The 17,752-nt window shown below is 53.9% G+C and overlaps 1 protein-coding gene and 1 long non-coding RNA gene across 5 annotated transcripts; one reads left to right on the plus strand and one right to left on the minus strand.

The window, feature by feature from the left end:
- The first annotated feature begins 1,438 nt into the window (after window positions 1-1,438).
- Window positions 1,439-10,468, plus strand: LOC142821553 (zinc finger protein RFP-like). Of its 4 annotated transcripts, XM_089771163.1 has the most exons (9): window positions 1,516-1,983; window positions 5,185-5,280; window positions 6,093-6,323; window positions 6,629-6,651; window positions 7,361-7,476; window positions 7,744-7,752; window positions 8,098-8,108; window positions 8,458-8,479; window positions 9,371-10,468. In XM_089771163.1, exons 1-9 carry the CDS (start codon window positions 1,567-1,569, stop codon window positions 9,877-9,879), a joined length of 1,434 nt encoding a protein of 477 aa, XP_089627289.1. In that variant the 5' UTR covers window positions 1,516-1,566; the 3' UTR covers window positions 9,880-10,468. The 4 variants fall into 4 exon arrangements, with proteins under 4 accessions (XP_075768930.2, XP_089627290.1, XP_089627291.1 ...); XM_089771164.1 differs by lacking the exons at window positions 7,744-7,752; window positions 8,098-8,108 and adding an exon at window positions 6,466-6,537 and having other exon boundaries at window positions 1,441-1,983; window positions 8,420-8,479; XM_075912815.2 differs by lacking the exons at window positions 7,744-7,752; window positions 8,098-8,108 and having other exon boundaries at window positions 1,439-1,983; window positions 8,420-8,479.
- Window positions 10,469-11,362: 894 nt separating this feature from the next.
- LOC142821558 (uncharacterized) lies at window positions 11,363-17,645 on the minus strand. Its single transcript, XR_012898274.2, has 3 exons — window positions 16,355-17,645; window positions 13,316-15,717; window positions 11,363-12,981 (listed from the first exon to the last, which is right to left on the minus strand). It is a non-coding gene; the product is annotated as an uncharacterized LOC142821558 (long non-coding RNA).
- Between the last annotated feature and the right edge of the window lie 107 nt (window positions 17,646-17,752).

Raw genomic sequence — 17,752 nt, forward strand, 5'->3', positions numbered from 1 at the left:
GCCTTTGGGTCCAGCCCTCTCCTGGGGACAGGAGCTTGGTCCCTGCACCATGGAGCCCTGCTCTCTGCTGGGACTGACAAAAGAAAATTAATGCAGGCCTAGCTGGGTGGGGCTGGGTGAAGTGAGGTCACCTCCCCCTCTCAGGCCCAGGCTGACATCCGGGCACATTCCACACAAGCCCTGGAGCTGCCCCCAGATGGACTGTCAGGTTCTGTCTGTGTGTGTGTGGGGGGGGGGGAGGCACTGGGTCATTGCTCTGGGGAAGGGGGAGATTTACCTGCTCACAGCCCCGTGGGCTGGTTTTTATCTTAGTTTCCCACCAGGCAGGGAATAGGAGCCAGCAGAGATTGTGGGGGAGGGCGAGAGGGAAAAGTGCTAAGTTATCCTGAGCAGAGCCAGGTTCAGGTCCCTGCTCTGGCTGAACTCACACAAGTTGCTTATTCCACCTGGGCCTGACTCCCTCTGCTTCTAAGCTGGCGGGAGGGGAAGCTTTCCCCCGATGCATGGGGAGGCTGAGCTCACTGGTGGGTGGGAGAGGCTCAGGCAGGGATGGGGCCAGATAAAGACCAGCAGTCCCTAACAGTGAAGCTGTTTCCTATCCCCAAAGCATCCCCCTGGGGCGGTCCCAGACTTGGCAAGTTTCACACGTGCTCTGTCACCAGCTGGTGTTTCTCCTAACACCCCAGCGCCTGGCTCCTGTGGTTCCGTGACAATCTCAGTGCCTGCCTTAACCCCGGCCATTCTCTTGTTCTCCTGGCTGTGCAGGGCAGGTTGGGAATGTGACCACAGTGACTCCTGTGCACCTGGAAAGAAATGAACCCCCCAGGCTGTCACGTGCAGAACAAAAGCGTCTCTCCTGCAGCCAGCCTCAAGGTCTCTGATGACGGGGTGTTGCCAGTGCTGCCTGATGCTGATCAGTTCGTGCTTTTCAGCCTGGCTGCTCCAGCAAACGGCTCCATGGACAGAACTGAACAAACACACGTTCTCATGTCTCTGCTCAGCTCACTCCCAAGTCCGGGGGGCTCTGCTCATTTGCTGCTTGCCCAGCACCTGACTCTGGGGAACATTCGAACCCCTGTGCTCAGGGGAGTGAGGGGGGAAGGGTCACTGGGTTTTACAGGGACATCAGCATCCTCCTGCCCTAGTGAGCTTGCAGTGGGTCTATGCACCTCAGAAGTTACCTGCTACAGGACAGACCCAACCAAGAAAGCAAGAGAAGGCCCCTGGCCGATACCTACAGTCCTCATCTAGAACCTTTCCAGCACATCAGCAAGGCTCTGCAACCTCTTCTAGGTGATAATTTTAGGACCAGAGCCCTAGTGGGACCTTTTCCACCAAAGCCTCCCGGCCTGAATTGTTTCCTTTGAGGCCTTTCCGATCATTTTGGGTCAGTACAGGGTTGAAAGTAAATTATATTTCTTAAAGGTAAAAAAAAAAAAAAAAAAACTCAGGAAACAGCCTGAGTCAGTTCCAGGAAGGGAAACGCCCCATTGCTGCTGTGGGCGGGGCACACAGTGTGAGCTCAGGAAAGTGAAACTGATCTTGCTCCACTGCCCAGAGGGAGCCATGGCTGCAGAGAGCACCTTGGAAAGTCTCCAGGAAGAAGCGACATGTCCCGTCTGCCTGGAGTATTTCACAGCCCCTGTCACTCTGGAGTGCGGGCACAATTTCTGCCGGGCCTGCATCAGCCGGTGCTTGGAGGGACCCGGCCCAGCCTCCTCCTGCCCGCAGTGCAGGGCCCCGGTGCAGCAGGGCCCCCTCCGGCCCAACAGGCAGCTGGCAAACGTGGTGGAAATAGCCAAGCGGCTGAGTTTGCAGGCACCAAAAGGAGCAGGAGGAGACGGGGTGTGCGGGGAGCACCAGGAGGTTCTCAAGCTGTTCTGCGATGAGGATCAGACTCCGATCTGTGTGATTTGCCATCTGTCTCAGGCTCACCGCTCTCACAGGGTGGTGCCCATACAGGAAGCGGCCCAGGAATATCAGGTAGGAAATTGCTGCCACGTTTAATCTACTGTCTATTTGAGAGTTTGCCTGCCTGTGTCTGTGTGTTCGCCTGTTCGTTCAAGCACTGAGCAGTGAGAGCCAGGGCCGTGGCATTCAGCATGCGGTTTCCTCTGATCATAACTTAAAGCCACACACGGGTTTGGCTTTGCCAGGACAATGGGAGGAACCTGGGATGGGAGTTTGCTTCTCATCAAACCATACAGAAAAGAGACAGACTCAGTGGGGATGTGAAAGGGGCTGGTTGGGGGCACCCACCTCTGTCTGGGACTGCCCCCGTCCCGAGCCTCTCCCCATCTCAGGGGCCCTTTAGGGAGCGTGGGCTGAAGCCCCCCCCCCCCCCCCAACATTCATGTGTAGGCATTGGTGGCTGCTCCCTTTCATCAGGGCGTGAGGGGAAAGTGCTCAGTTTGCTGCATTCCTCACTCTGGCTGGGGGGCGAAGGGGGCAGATGAACCTGGACCTGCCTGAGCCAGGGGGCATGTACCCCTCGCCCAGCTGGGCCCGCTGGAGCTGCAGCGGCCATGGAGAGGCTGCTTATCTGGCCCAAGCTGCTGCAGTGACTGAGGGCTGGGGTAGGGCTCTCTCCCCAGGGCAGGCTTCCCTTCTTCCTCAGCCCCACCCCAGAGCAATGAAATGAAGCCTGGAGAGTCTCATTTTATTCTCCAAACTATACAAATTGAATTAAGGACCCCAGCAATGTTGGGTAAATCTTCTAATAATAAAATCAGCGCCCTGGCAACAGAGGCAAAATCTCAACTCTTTAAAGCTACCGACTTTGGGAAACTTTGCCCAGAGATGCTGAGTCCTTCTGGGACTCAGCTTAGTTTAAAAGCTCTTTTTTCCCAGTGGAGGCTGGGTCGTTCTCAGGGAGGCTTGGCTCAGAAGAGCTGAGACTGACATCTCTGAGCCAGATGCCCTCAGATAGGGAAAGAGGAAGTTCCAGGCTCTTGTTGCCATTATGGATTTGTCTAACAGAATGTGTTGTTGTTGCCTTGATTTGCATCACAGTAGCCTTGGAGACCCCAGAGGAGATCTGGGCCCTGCACAAAACACAGCGAGGGACAAGTCTTGTCCTGAGCAGGGTACAGCCTAAATAAGACAAAAAAGGGTGAGGAGGGAAACTGAGGCACAGAGAGTTGCTCGGGGTCAGTCAGTAGGTCATTGGTAAAAATGGGATTAAAACTGAGGTTTTCCTAAAGTCAGTCCAGATCCCTACCTGATATGCCATGGTGCTACCTCAGCATCAGCCCCACAGTGATGAATTATGGCCCTTAGGAGGGAAAAACATGTTGATAAAGACTCAGCAGGTTTCCCACTGGGCTGCTGAACTCCTGGGCTGCTCCACGAGGGGATAAACTCAGATGCCACAGTTGGCACTAGAGATCACTAGGCTGGATGCCGTGTGGGGTCCCGAGCGCCTTGAGTCCACCCACAACAGGGCTCCACGCAGTGGAGGGCCATGCTGGGTACCACTGGGATCAGACTGGGCTGGAGCAAAATTCCCCCCAGGCTGGCGCTGCCCAGTGCTGGTCTGACCTGTGCCGGTGGGTACCTGGGCACGGACCAGCCAGCGAGGTTCTGTTAGTCCCACCAGGCAGCCTGTGGGAATCTCCCAGAATGCACTGCTGCCGGGAGCTGTACCAGGGACTGGGGCAAACCCCAACCGTCCTGAACAGAAATCAGCCTTTTAGTTAAGGGAGTCACTGACCCATCCCCAGAGCACAGGACACGCCCACGCCTGCTTGCTGGGCCCTCCCTCAACGCTTGGTCGGCCTCTGTGGGCCTGTCCCTGCCTTGTCAGACCATCCCTGCCTACGTCATTCTGCGTGGAGGTGCCGCCCCCACCCTCACAGGTGCCCTGCTGCAGCCTCAGTCTCCTCCTGTCCCTTTCTCACTGGACAAAGCCACGGCCAGGGCTGAGTCCCCACCAGGCAGGGACAGAGCCCCACAGAACTGGGACTGCGCAGCGTAAAGCCCCCCGCAGGCCCTCAGACGGGGGAGGGGACAGACAAAAGGGCAACTGCCCCGGGACCTAGTGATTCATAAGGGCCCAAGGTTCTGGCTGCAGCTGTTACTGAAGCAGCCAAGGCAGCCATCACTCCCGGCCCTTTAACTCACTGCTGCAGTGTGCTGGGTGGCAGTGAGGGCTGTGGGGACACGGCAAATCACACTCTAGGCAGTGTTGAGGGCCGACTGTCCTCAATTGCTCCTTCCACTTGAGGCCCTGCCCCTCCAGGGAGTGCGGAGCCCCTGAACCCCAACCACTTTGCCCAGTGGCGGCCCAGTGACACTCTTGCTCCTCTGAGCCTCCCTCTATCTAGTGGGGTTTGGGCTGGTGCTTAGCCCAGCTCTGTCCTACCAGCGCAGCCCCCAGGCCTCAGGGCTGAACTCCCAGCCCCTGTTTAGGCCCTGATGAATTCTGGGGTTGGTATCACTCTGTTATTTAAATCCTCTTGTTGCATAAATTGCTGGTTTCGTCCCCTTGGAGGCTAGTCTGATTTACCCCAAGAAGAAAGTCACACTTTCAGGCTGGGTCCAACTCAAGTTTATTGGTTGCAACCAAGGTATGGCTAAGGAACTCAATGTTCAAAGCAGAGCCGACCTCGGGCGTAGGCTAAGCATCCTTTTTTATACTTTCTTTAACTTTCTTATCTAACTTGGCATGTCTTGATTTGTTACCTTAGCTTCGTGTTGCAGCGTTATTGGTTAGCATACTTCAACTTTATTCCACTCAGTAACAACCACCAGTATAGCTTACTTAAGCAATAGCAATTAGCAAATTTCCCTAACTCAAGTAATACGTGTAATCCAGTCCTTGAGAAATGGGTCTAAACGGCTAGTTCCCCTTTTCACTACAGCTTCTAAAACATGCGCAATTAGCTAAATGATATGTGCTGTTTCAAGCTTAAGTAATGGAAGGGGGAAGAAGCACACATAGTTTTGACTATATTTTACTACACTCTCACACAGAGATGTGCTGATTCGCACACACACACACCCCTGCCCCGTGAGTCCCGGCCTGTTACACATGGTGCATAAATCCCAGTACCACAGGGTGATAACTGAGATCTCTCTTTGGGGGCCCTGATGTCACACAGCGACTGGGACCAACAGTCACTGGGGCTGTGGGTGGGAAAAAGCCTCACAATGAAACCTCTCAGCTCATTTCTGTTTCCTCAGGGAAAAATCCAGGCCCATTTGAAGACTCTGAGAGGAAAGAGAGAAAAGCTGCTGGGATGGAAAGCGACAGGAGAGGGGAGAAGCCAGGAGTATCTGGTAGGTGCCTGTGGCTATGGACCAGCAGGGACTGGCAGGGGGAGGGGCTGTTTGGAGGCAGGCTCCTGTGTGGCCTTTGGAGGGTGGGATGGCGAGTTGCTCCATGACCATGGCTTGCTGGGTTAGATCCATGTGCAGACAGGCCCTGAGCTTCCATGTCAGGGGATGAGTTAATGTCCAGCCCTTGTGGCTTTCCCAGAAATCCTCCCCCAGTGACCTGGCTGTTGGGTTTGGTCATTGTTTGCATTATCTTGTTTGTTTCTTTTTTCTCCCCTGGTATCTCTGTCAGGGTGGGGCTGAGCAGTATTTCCAGTAAACTGAGAGCCTGGGAGAGATTCAGATGATGCCCAGCTGATTAGCAGAATGCCCAGATTTAGATTTTGTTTCTATTGGTCGTGCACATATGCGCATACCTTGGTGCACACAGAGAAATGTATTCCACACGAGGGTGGAGAAGATTAAAGGGAACATCAGTGTCTGCTCATTTCCTGCATTAACATCTTTGTTCCTTTTTTCTCCCATGGTGTCTCTGTCAGGGTGGGGCTAAGTCCTGCCTCCTGCTGCTTGGGGTCTGAATTCCCAGAGCCCATCAATAACAGAACATGGTGCTCATGACAGACATGGAACCGCTCCTTCAAGAGAGACACAGGGGCCAAAGGAGATGCTGGGAGAGACGCCTCTGCCTAGTACCCACAGAGCAGAGTCGAATGCCAGAAATCTGAGGGTTCTCTCTGCTGCACACTCAGCTCCCCATGAAAGGGACCCGGGCTCCATTCATGCCCCTGACCAGCCCTTTCCCTGTTTTCACACAGAAACAGACACAAGTCGAGAGGCAGAAGATTGTGGCCGAGTTTCAGCAGCTGCGGCAGTTCCTGGAGGAACAAGAGCGACTCCTGCTGGCCCCGCTGGAGAAGTTAGATGAGGAGATTGGGAGGCTCCAGACTGACACTGTCGGGAAACTCTCTGCGCAGATTTCCCGTCTCAGCGAGCGGATCAGTGAGCTGGAGGGGACGTGTCAGAAGCCAGCGAGTGAATTCCTGCAGGTGAGACTGAGGGAGAAACATCCCAGCTCCCCACACAGGGAAGGGAGGCTCCTGAATCACAAGCGCTGGGGTCCAGCTGTCAGATCTGGGTGTAACTCGGCGGGTGCATTGCTGCCATGTGAGTGACTATTGTGCTTTGCAGAGTCACAGGCACAGAGCTATTAGAGATGGCAAAGCCCCATTCGCTGAGGGGATCCATGTTCCTGGGGCCAGGGCAGGGCCTCTCTTCCCATGTTTGCAAAATCCCTTCCCTGGGTCCTGTGTGTGTGTGATGGGGTTGAGATTCTTTTCTCTTTCCTCTATAGGACGTGAGAAGCATCTTGAGCAGGTAGGTGTCTCTCACTCCCCTCACTGCCCAGCTCAGGGCAAGAGCTTGGAGCTGATGTTGGCACCACATCTCCCCTGCAGCCAGATGTGAGGGGAAGGTCACAGGCTGGGCACAAATCTCTGATCAGCGTCAGCCTGCGGCTCTCCCCTGGCCCAGCAGACTCTGGAATTCCCCATTCAGGGCACAGTCTGAGCTCAAGTGTTTCCTGGAGCTGTCACCTCCCTGGGGACTGGCTGCCTCAGGGCTGTGGGGTGGGACATGGGCCTGTCACTGCTGGGCACTGGGCACATTCAGCCCAGGGCAGCAGGGACCCAGAGTCTGACCCACCCGAGGGCTGTTTGGAGACCTGTGGGAAAGGGCTGGGGAGGGGGGAGCTGGTGTCTCAGTCTAGTCCCTAGTGGGCAGATTCCTACAGCCCTTCCCCTGGGAACCTCCTGCCCCTCAGCGCCTGGGGGCCAATGGGTGAGTTGGCCGTGGAGACTCAATTCCCCTTTCGTCCCCCAGCTGGTCTCCCCAGGCCAGAGCTGCAGACTGTTCATGGGACCTTTGAGGGGACGTTGCAGGGCCAAGGGCTGTGCTGCCCCTGCTCTCGGGCTGGGAGAACTGAAGGATTCGAACTCCAGGCCCAGCAGAGCAGCGACTCACTGGCCAGAGCTGGGGAACTGAGTCACTCGGTGCAGTGTCCCCATGTGACATTGTCTCTCCCCAGGTGTGAGACGGGGCCGTTCCAGCCACCAGAGGAGATTTCTCCTGAACTGGGCAAGCGAGTCAGGGGTTTCTCCCAGCAAACGACTGCGCTGTCGGAGACGCTGAGGGAATTCACAGGTACCCAGAAGGGACGGGGGAGGGGAGAGTGAGCGAAGCATCTGAGGCCATGGAAAGAGACCGATGCTGGTCATTTGCTTCCTCGATAGATGAAGCTTTGGTTGAATTGTGAGGTGAGAATGGCGCCCACTTGCCATCCCAGACACTCAGGGTGATTCATTGAACCTTATTTGTTCCAAAAGCCGCTTTGTAATGACAGTGATGTTAGAGCACAAAATGGCCGACACACAGACAGAAACACGCCCAGCTCCGTGCTGCTCTCTGCAGAGACGCTGAGTACACAGACCCCACGGCTCACAGGCAGAGCCAGGAGTTTGCAAACTCTGAACCTCCCACTTGTGTCAAAGGAACCCAAGTGGGTGAAGTTACTTTGAGGCCAAAGTCTTTGCAGAATCTGGGCCTGGGTTGTGACAAATGTCAGGAAGTGAATGAATCAAACCCAGCGGAGTCTGCAGGGTGGGAGGGGTTGTTGAGGAGAAAGCGAATCTCTTCACAGATTGCCCTGGGGTGGCTGTGAAGCTGCAGGGATGTGGGTTCTATTGCTGGGAGAGGCCTGAGTGAGAAAGAAAGTAGGAGCTTCAAACCTTTTTAATTGTGTTAATTCCATAGTTGAAGTTGAAGTAGCTGAACTTGTCTGTTGGCGCTGTCCACGCAGCAGGCAGTGGAGGGAAAAGCACTCTCCCTCCCACTTCCCTTATTCCTCATGCAATGAGAGCTACCAGCACTGACAGAAACACCCCTCAGTTGGATTAGCTGTCTTTACTTGACTGCTAATTCGAACCCTGGGAGATTGACAGCAGGAGCCTCGATCTTCTTTGTAGTGTAGATGCACCCAAGTGTGTCTCTGCTATAATGAAAACCCAGGTCTGTGTGTTAGGATTGGGGATGTCGTGGGCAATATGGACTCCTGAAATCTCACCTTTCTTCTCCCTTCCCCCACCAGTCATGGTGCCCTCTGCACTGGACAGAGCAAGAGGAAAGTCCCTGGGAGCTTTCAGACAGGGTGAGGTTTCACGTGGAGACTGAAAACACCTTCCTGAGTGTGTAGCTCAAGTCACCAACCAAACCCCCAGTGACCACGACAGGCAGAGCCCCAAACCTGCCCCGAGTGGTAAGGCGCCCCAGGGACACTGGATCAGAAGGACGAGGGGCCGTGTCCTGCCCCCTTTAAGGAATGGGATGGTCGGACCCCCCCCCCCACTTCTCACTATGGGTGCAGTTTGTGGGCAGGGGGATTTGCAGGCAGGGGCTGCGCTTTGTGTCGGGGCAGCTGATCAGCGCAGCCCCTCCTTGGGCACCAGCCTCTGCCCTGTGCTGCCCCTTCCAGTGGCCCCACCCTAGATCCCCTTCCCCACAGGCCCTGCCCCCGGCCAGGCCAGAAGCCAGAGCTGGGCTCCCCCATTGAGCCCGGCTGCTCTGAAGAGGCCTTGACCCTCCATCTGCCCAGGGGGGCAACTGATGCCCAGGCCCTGCTCTCTGGGGTGAGGCAGCTCTTCCCCCGCACTGCCCCCTCCCCTTTGTGCCCTGGGTGGGGGGTGGAGGCTGCAGCAGGGGAGGGAGTTTCCCTCTGGGGGTTAAAGCTGGTACCTGCCTCCTCTGCCCCCCCACTGAATCCTCCTGCTCTGGGCCTGACCCTGGGGGTGGAGCAGCCCGAGCTGGGGGCAGGAGGCTGCAGCCTCTGCACACAAATGAGAAGCTGATGAAGCGGGTCCCATTGCCCAGGCTGAGGCGCTGCAGTGACAGCTCGGCTCAGTCTCAGGGCCCAGGGCAGAGGCAGCTCCCTGGGGCCCAGGCCTGTCCCAGCCACAACAGGGCTTCAGGGGAGGGTGAGAAATGGCCCCAGCTGCCCCCAGGGCTGAGCTCTGCCCCTCACGTCCTGATTCTCTCTCCCCAGTGACGGTGACTCTGGATCCAGACACGGCTCATCCCGACCTCGGCTTGTCTGGGGATGGGAAACGTGTGAGATGGGAATACACACGGCGGCGACTGCCTGAAAACCCAGAGAGATTTGACTCTGATCCCTGTGTGCTGGGCCATGAAGGATTCACCTCGGGGAGACATTGCTGGGAGGTGGAGGTGGTGGATGGGCAGTACTGGGCCGTGGGAGTGGCCAGAGAGTCTGTGAGTAGGAAGGGAGGGATCAGCCTTGAGGGGGAGATCTGGGCTTTGCAGCAGAGGGGTCGGGGTCAGTTCCATGCTCTGACCTCCCCTGAAACCCCCCTCCTTCTGAGCCCCCCCAGAAGGATCCGGATTTCTCTGGACTGTGACCGGGGGCAGGTGACATTTATTGATGCTGGTTCTGAGGCCCTGATCTTCACTTTCCCGCCGGGCACCCTCCCTGGGGAGAGAATCCGACCCTGGCTGAGGGTGTGGCCAGAATCCCAGCTCAGCCTGTATCCCTGAGATCAGCCTCTCTGGCCTCACACAGCCCAGTCTGTGTGAGCCTGGAGGACTCCCCTCTACGCAGCCCCTGGCCCCTCATCTCTATGATGCCTGAAAGCTCCTCCCCTCCCTCCCTGCAGCCCCCGGGATGGGAGGGGGAAGAACCCCTGGGACTGCAGGAGGAACAAATGGGCAGAGGCTGGGGCTGGGCAGGGGCAGAACTAACAGCCGGGCTGGGGACAGGCAGAGGTGGGGGTGGCAGGACACAGAATTAACCAATCAGGGTTCGGAGGGTGGGGGGAAGCTGGAAGCTGCGCAGCAGCAGGGAGCGATTTGTACCAGTCTGTGTCCTGAGATCTCACTGGGGTCTCCAGCCAGAGCTCCAGCCACAGGAGCCAAAGTCACCTTCCTCTGTGACTGTGGGGCAGCCGGCAACACTTGTAACCTATGTCCCCCTAAGATTTTCCCTCCCTGAGCGGAGTGAGTTTGATCTCGTGCACCAACACTGAGGTCCGTAGGGATTGTTGGGCATGTGCCAGGAAGATTCATATTTAAATATAAGACTTCTTACTTCTGTACAGATAACTTGAATAAATGTTATTTGATTCTATTGCATATGAAAAATTCTTTCAGCCTGTCTACCTGAGTCCATCTGGATATTTCCCTTAATATGGGCGTTTTCATTCCTTTGAAGAATACTGCTATTAGCGATTGCATGTTCCAAAACAAAACAAATCACTTTTGACCAAGCTCCACATATACCACAAAGTGCACATCTCAGTTTCCTCTCTCCTGTTGAGGGCTGACTTTAATTCTTGCCACTATCTAAGGGTACGTTTACACTGTGGAGCTCTTGCGGGATATCGGAAGTATCCTGAAAAAGCTATTCCACAATAGCTATTCCGCGTATATTGAAGCAGCCTGTTATTTCTAAATAGATTTTCAAGTAAGGGGTGGCTTATTCTGATGTCCCGGTAACCCTCGTTCCACAAGGATTAAGGGGCATTTCGGAATAATGAGTTCTTTCGAAATTTGGTGCTGTGTAGATAGCACCAAATTATGAAATGAGCTATTCTGAAATAGCATTGAAATAAGCTACACAATTTGCTTAGCACATATTGCATAGCTTATTTCAAGCTAAGGATGCTATACAGGCAGTCCCCGGGTTACATACAAGATAGGGACTATAGGTTTGTTCTTAAGTTGAATTTGTATGTAAGTCGGAACTGGTACATATTGTAGGGGAAACTCTAGCCAAACATTTCTCCAGAGCTCAGTTTTATTCTCCCACACCTCACTTCCCTCAGTCCTTTATTCCCAAGCTGAAGTGTCTGCTGAGAAAAGCTGCTTCACGTCTCCCTGGTCTGCTGGGGGGAAGCAGCTAGTGCGGGGTTGCCTCACCTCGTTTGTAAGTAGGGATCCTATGCAAGTCGGATCCATGTAACCTGGGGACTGCCTGTATAGACACACCCTAAATATTTACAGGAGATTATAATGTGGTCCAGAAATGTGTCTTTAAAATAGTACTTTTAATTTTACATAATACAGTTCTATCATACAAATATAACAGCACCGCCCCACCCCTTCATGGTGATCCAAAAACTCCTCCAATACATGGTGAGAGCAGAGCAACATGCTGTTAATGTTGCACTATACAAGTGACACTTGCTGAAGGCTGAAATGTAGCATGTCGCCACTGGATTCCTGTAGCAGGAGGGCACGGCCACACTCCACCACAGGGAAATCCTGATGGGCCCATTATGCTGGTTACCTGGTGTGGCCTGGTCATCTTGCTGGAGCTTGGCTTGTTTTGCAAGGTATTTACAGGGCCTGAGGTCATTTCTTCAGAATGTTCTTTGAGGTAGAGCTGGAGGGAAACTGTTTTTTGTTTGTTTCAACACAGTAGAAAAATGCTGAGTTAGAAAAACAGCCTGTTCCTAGATGCCTGAGAATCAGCTGAGCCACGTCCTCCATCCACGAGGGGTTTTTACTCTCCTCAGCTAGAACACGTCTCGTACTGAGCCCAGACTGAACGGTGAATACACCATCAATGGTCCCTGGGTGTGGGCCGCCCCTTTTCCTCCTACGTCTCTCATGAGAACACGCCAGTGGCTACGGTTGTGTGAGAAGATCTATAATAAGCAATGATGTTGAGCAGCAAAACCAAACCGATTACGTGTACTTTGGACAAAACCAAGCCAGTGAAACACACACAGATGAGAGCCCTTGTCCAGCCATCACTTGAAAGTGTGTTAGGCACAATAAGCCTCAGCCCTGGCCCCAGGAGCAGCCGCCACGTGGGCCTGGCCCCCACGCTCCCAGCCAGCCCACCACCTCCAACTTACTTTCCAAGGGAGGGGGGTGCTGCACAGTGGTTCTGCTGAGGAGGGGGGTGGGATTCAAATTCTTTGTGCGCCCCCCTAGAGGGAACTGAGGTTGTGACCTGTCCCTGGGCTCAAGGGGAAACATTGTCATTGCCAGGCAAGGACAAAATCTGGCTCTCGTGGTGGAGTGAGGGTTTTGAAAAGTCTGGCCCATGTATCTGGAAACTCCTGGGACCATCCCGGCTTTTACCCTTCACTAGAAACTCAGGAGAACCTGATGAAGCCGGGTCCATTCTCCACTTCCGCAGGGGTCAGAACAGGGAGTGAGGGATCCCCCCTCTGCTCAGAGAGGTCTGGGTCGAAGAGGTGACCAGTGGAAGGGCCTGAGCCCAACCAAACCCACTGACACAAACTCCAATTAACCTCCAGATTCATCCACCAGGGTCACAAGACCAACCCAAACAACCCCCTGGGAGTAGCCATCATCCTCTGCTTTCATTTACCCCACAGCAAGTGTCTGTGCTGTTTCTCCTGCCCCTCTAGGGGGTTTTCCAGCAGGACACATGGAGCCGGCAGGAATTCTCTGCTAGCAGCCAAGGGCATGTCTGGGACACCCCCTCACCTGAGCCCCCAGGAGTTTCATTCCATGGAAGCCCAGGGAGCCCCAGGAGAGTCAGAGAAGGGAGCGGCTCCTTGTCCTAGGAGGGGTTTTCTCTTTCTCCTTCACATCCACTTACTGTGCAAAACCTCCGCAGGGAGCAGTACGGGAACGAGGAGCTCAGAGCTTGTGTGCACAGCGCTGGGAGAAAAACAAGAGGTTCCGTGTGACAAAGTGGGATGGAAAAACTGTGATTTGAAAAGGGAAAAGTGATGTTTGTGTGGCCAGGTCACAGATCCCCAGGGATTATTTTCTGATTTTAAAAAAAGAAAAGAAAAACCAGTTTGCAATGCAAAGGAAGCTCTTCTTGCTTCTGTACCTTGCTACAAACTAGACCAGGGTCAGCAACCTTTCCGAGGTGGAGTGCAGAGCTTTGACTTATTCAACTGTATGGACGGGTCCAAGTGCCCGTGATGCTTTTAAAGTCCTGCTTACAGCAGCGTCATTAATAAATAAATTCAGATGCAAATCTTACCTTTCAGTGTGAGCCTCGGCCTTGCTGAGTTCTCCAGTCTCGGGCTCATGGTTTGATACTGTTGCATAACTTGCTGGTTTCATTCCCTTGGAGGCTAGTCTGATTTACCCCAAGAAGAGAGTCCAACTCAAGTTTATTGGTTGCAACCAAGGTACGGCTAAGGAACTCAATGTTCAAAGCAGAACCGACCCTGAGCGTTGGCTAAGCATCCTTTTTTATACTTTCTTTAACTTTCTTATCTAACTTGGCATGTCTTGATTTGTTACCTTAGCTTCGTGTTGCAGCGTTATTGGTTAGCATACTTCAACTTTATTCCACTCAGTAACAACCACCAGTATAGCTTATTTAAGCAATAGCAATTAGCAAATTTCCCTAACTCAAGTAATACGTGTAATCCAGTCCTTGAGAAATGGGTCTAAACGGCTAGTTCCCCTTTTTACTACAGCTTCTAAAACATGCGCAATTAGCTAAATTATATGTGCTGTTTCAAGCTTAAGTAATGGAAGGGGGAAGAAGCACACAGTCTTTACTAAATTTTACTACAATACTTTAAGCAGCACACAAGCCTCTGAGTGTTCAGTCGTTAACTGGCTCTGGGATGGACATATGTGAAAATGTCTGTTCACAGAGGTGTGTAGATCCAAAGGCTGAGAGCTGTGAAAATGCCACTTTCTTCAAACAGTCACATTTCACAGGCAGGGCATTCCAACAGCCGTGATAGTGACCCCATGATCTGTTTCGGTAGTCTCAAGTGTGCACCACAGATCCATAAACTTCAAGGCCCTTAAGTCTAAGCATTGTAATTCAATGTGCTGCATTTCGAAATCCTCAGCACCATCCACTGAAGCACTGTTGAATCCATGTTGCTGGCCACAAAGTTGTCTGGTTTGATTAGAAAGGAAAACATTGGGCCAAACGTTAGAAAACTTGAAATCTGACAGAAAATTCTGAGGCGAGTTCTTGCGTGTTCATTCTAATCTCAGCAACGCTGACAGGGCGATGTTTCAATAGTTCTTTCAGATGTTGGAAATAGCAGCAACTCGAGGTGCCAATGTCCCAAGAAAAAATGGCAAGTTTTGCAACGAACGCCTTCCCAGTTTCAAAAAGACTCAGAACTGTCTGGCCTGTGCCCTGCAGACCAAGGTTGAGTTTGTTTAGATGTGCGGTGATGTCAGCTAGAAACATCAGTCGCGCGAGCCATTTGTCATCATCCAGTTTGGGGTAGTTTTGTCCTTTCTCTGGCAAAAAGTTCTTGATTGCATTGAGAAAGTCCATAAAGCGAGTCCAAACCTTCCCACGGCATAATCCACGAACACCGCTGGGATGCGGAATGTCCTTTTATGCACTCTCCGTCTCCTCAAGCAGGGCTTGGAACTGCCAATGCATCAAGGCAGATCGAGCAACAAGAAAATTCAGGGTCTTCACTGCTGTAGCTGTACCACTGTTAAGCTCAGAGTCAGAAATCTTGGTACAAATACAATTATTCTTGGTGAATAATATAATGAAAATTTACCATCGGGTGGCCAGTGGGCTCCTCAATGACACTTAGAAATTCCTTCCATTTTCCCGCCATAGCAGGGCACCGTCAGGTGTCACAGAAAATATTTTTGTGATGTCAGTTCCTCTTTCCTCAAAATGAATAGCAAACATCTTCACTGTATTGTCCCGTCGCAGTGCCGTGCATGGGTTGTAGGCAGCACAGCTCTTCTCGGACTTTGTCTGAGGCCCAGTATCTTGCAAGAACTGCTAGCTGTGGTAGCTCCTCAAGCACGACACTGATACCGCTGCATCTTTTAATGCTACTGCCTGCTGTTTGTTAGTGTTTCCTGCCGTTTCGCCTTTGTGCCTCACCAGAGCCTGGCAGACAAAGGCAAGTCTTTTATTCTGGAGATGATTGTGTCTCTGTGGGGCAAGCCATTGAACAAAGCATCCAAACCACTGAGCAAAGCCTGTTTTATATAATCTCCATCTGTAAATGACTCTCCATGTTTTACAACACAAAGTGTGAGCTGTAACTTCTCTCCCTGGCTTGATTTTTACTGACAGAGAAGTTAGTGAAGATGCTGCTTTGCTTTTCATACCTCGCGATGGCCTGTTCCATTGACTCAGCCTTGTCTGCCTCATCCTTGACGTGTTTCTCATGCTCGGTCTGAAAATGCGTAGGACACATGATGTGCGGCAAGCAACGCTCTCACAACGCAGAGCACAAACAGCACGGTTTGTATGTCGAACAAACCCGTATTCATCAGTCCAAGAAGGCTGAAATGAGTGAACAACTCACTTTGCTTTCTTAGGAACCACTATAAGTTGCTGAGAATCGATTCTTCCTGCTGTCAGGATCTCTTTGGATGGCTTCGCTTCTTCTCTCCCTCCGGCTTCAGCGGCCTCAGAGTAACACGAGGCTAGTGCACGTGGGAAAAGCAGGAGACAGTCAAAGATCAATAGTTTTTTCCAGTCAGTACTATGCATGTGCAAAGACCAAATAGTTTTTTTCAGGATATGCAACACATATCCAGTCCCCGGCTTTAACCTCTGATGGGGCAGCAACTTGCCCACCCTTGGCTGCAACATCCCTCCCCTCTGGTCACCAGGTTGCCTGCAGCTGCAACACACACACACACCCTCCAGTCCCCAACATGCCCACAGTTTTGACACCACCCTCTGGTTCTCAACCAGCCCATGGATTCAACTCCTGACGGGGTAACAACTCGCACTCCCGCAGCTGCAACACCCGCCCCCTCCTGGCCCCTGGCTGCCAGGAGAGGAGGGGCGGGGCTGAACACCTGCCTCACATGCCAAGAAAAATTGGCCACGTTTGGCACATGTGCCAGGGGTTGCCAACCCCTGAATTAGACACTTTCAAATGTTGTATCCTATTGGTGTCCTTGTGGCCCCATTTCACACGGAGCTTCCTGAAGCTCAGCAAGGGGTGAGAGGAGGAACCCAGCACTGCCCAGCCAGTGAGCTCTGGGCAGAGGGTGAGAAAAACTAAGTGGTACCAAATTGTGATGGGGGGCAGCTCTTTGTGCCACCGCTCACCTGTGTCATCATCTGGTTGGGAGCAGGAAATTGGGCTGGACTGGAAATACACAGAATTGGCTCCCTCTGGACCAGGGGACAGGAAGGGGGCGAGACAGAGAAAGGGCATCCATGAATATGAGGGAGAGGCAGAGGTGGCAAAGTGGCAGCAGCATTTTCCACCATAACACTTCTGGAAAGGAGCAGCCCCAGGAGGCAGCTCGGTTTCCCTTTCTCCTCTCACTTTTCACTGCCTTGTCTGTTTGGTGGTAGGGCGGGGAGGTGCAAGCACAGCTGCCTGTTGTGTGGAGCATTATAGCTTCTGGTGGGCAGCCACGTTTCGTGTTTCTCTTCCCTTCTTCTAGACCTGTTTGGCCACCTTCAAGGAGTGGCCTATACAGTGAAAGCTGCCCTGGGAATCAGGGAGCAGCTAAAGTGACTCTGGTGGGCTGTGAACCCACAACCTTTGATTGACTCATCTGCCTCACCCTGAGCACCACAGCTTAGAAGTGCAACACGCTTCCATTGCACTGCAGAGCCCCATGCGCTGCCCCGTCTGACAGTCCTGCTCCCTGCTTTGCAGCACAGCAACTGCAGGTAGAGGAGAAAGGGAAGAAGCTGGGAACTGAGCCCAGCCTAACTGCCTGGGTGGCAGGCTCTGTCTGCACTGCAAAGCGCCTTGGAGACACTGGAGTGCTCCACAGTAGCGACCCTGCGCCCTCACTATCCTGACATCCCCTAAAACCTCACTCCATGAGGAATGATCGGAGCAGCGAGGTCTGTCAAGAGCCAGCCCTGTGTGAGTGAATTGTTTGTAGGCTGAGTAGGTCACCGCCCAGCCTGGGGCTTGAACCCGTGACCCTGAGAGCAAGAGTCTCATGCTCCACCCACTGAGCTGGCCAGGCTGGGTGTGAGATGACCCAGCAGCGCGGCGAGTAACGGCCCCAACGGCTCCCCCAGAACTCGCCCCGGGCAGTGCGCGGCGCATGCGCAGTGGCGGCCGCCTCTCTACCCGCGGGCGGAGTCAGACGCTGCTGCGGGCTCCGCCCAGGGGCCAATCGCAGCGGGGCCTGGGCAGGGGCCGGGAGCGACGGGCGGGGAGAGACGCATTGAAAACCCGGCCGGGGAGTTGAGGAAGGGGGTGGGCGGGGTCAGACCGCGCGTGCGCAGCGCATCCGTGACTCCGCTCCCGGATCAGCGCCGGGGCTTAGCTCAGACCCGGAGCTGCCTGGCCGCGCCCCCGCCCCGCGGGGTTGGACGCTCCAGGTCGGGCAGCAGTGGCTGGGGGCGGGGCCGGGCACCGCGTGTCACAACACGGGGGCGGGTCCCCACGGGCCGGGGAGGGGGCGGAGCCAGAGGGGTTGCCGGGGGCGGGGCTTGTGCTGCTGCGTGTTCGGCCCGACGGGGCCTTTCCCTGCG

This window comes from Pelodiscus sinensis, chromosome 19, assembly GCF_052426305.1.
Source record: "Pelodiscus sinensis isolate ZL-2025 chromosome 19, ASM5242630v1, whole genome shotgun sequence".
NCBI classification, from domain to species: domain Eukaryota; kingdom Metazoa; phylum Chordata; order Testudines; family Trionychidae; genus Pelodiscus; species Pelodiscus sinensis.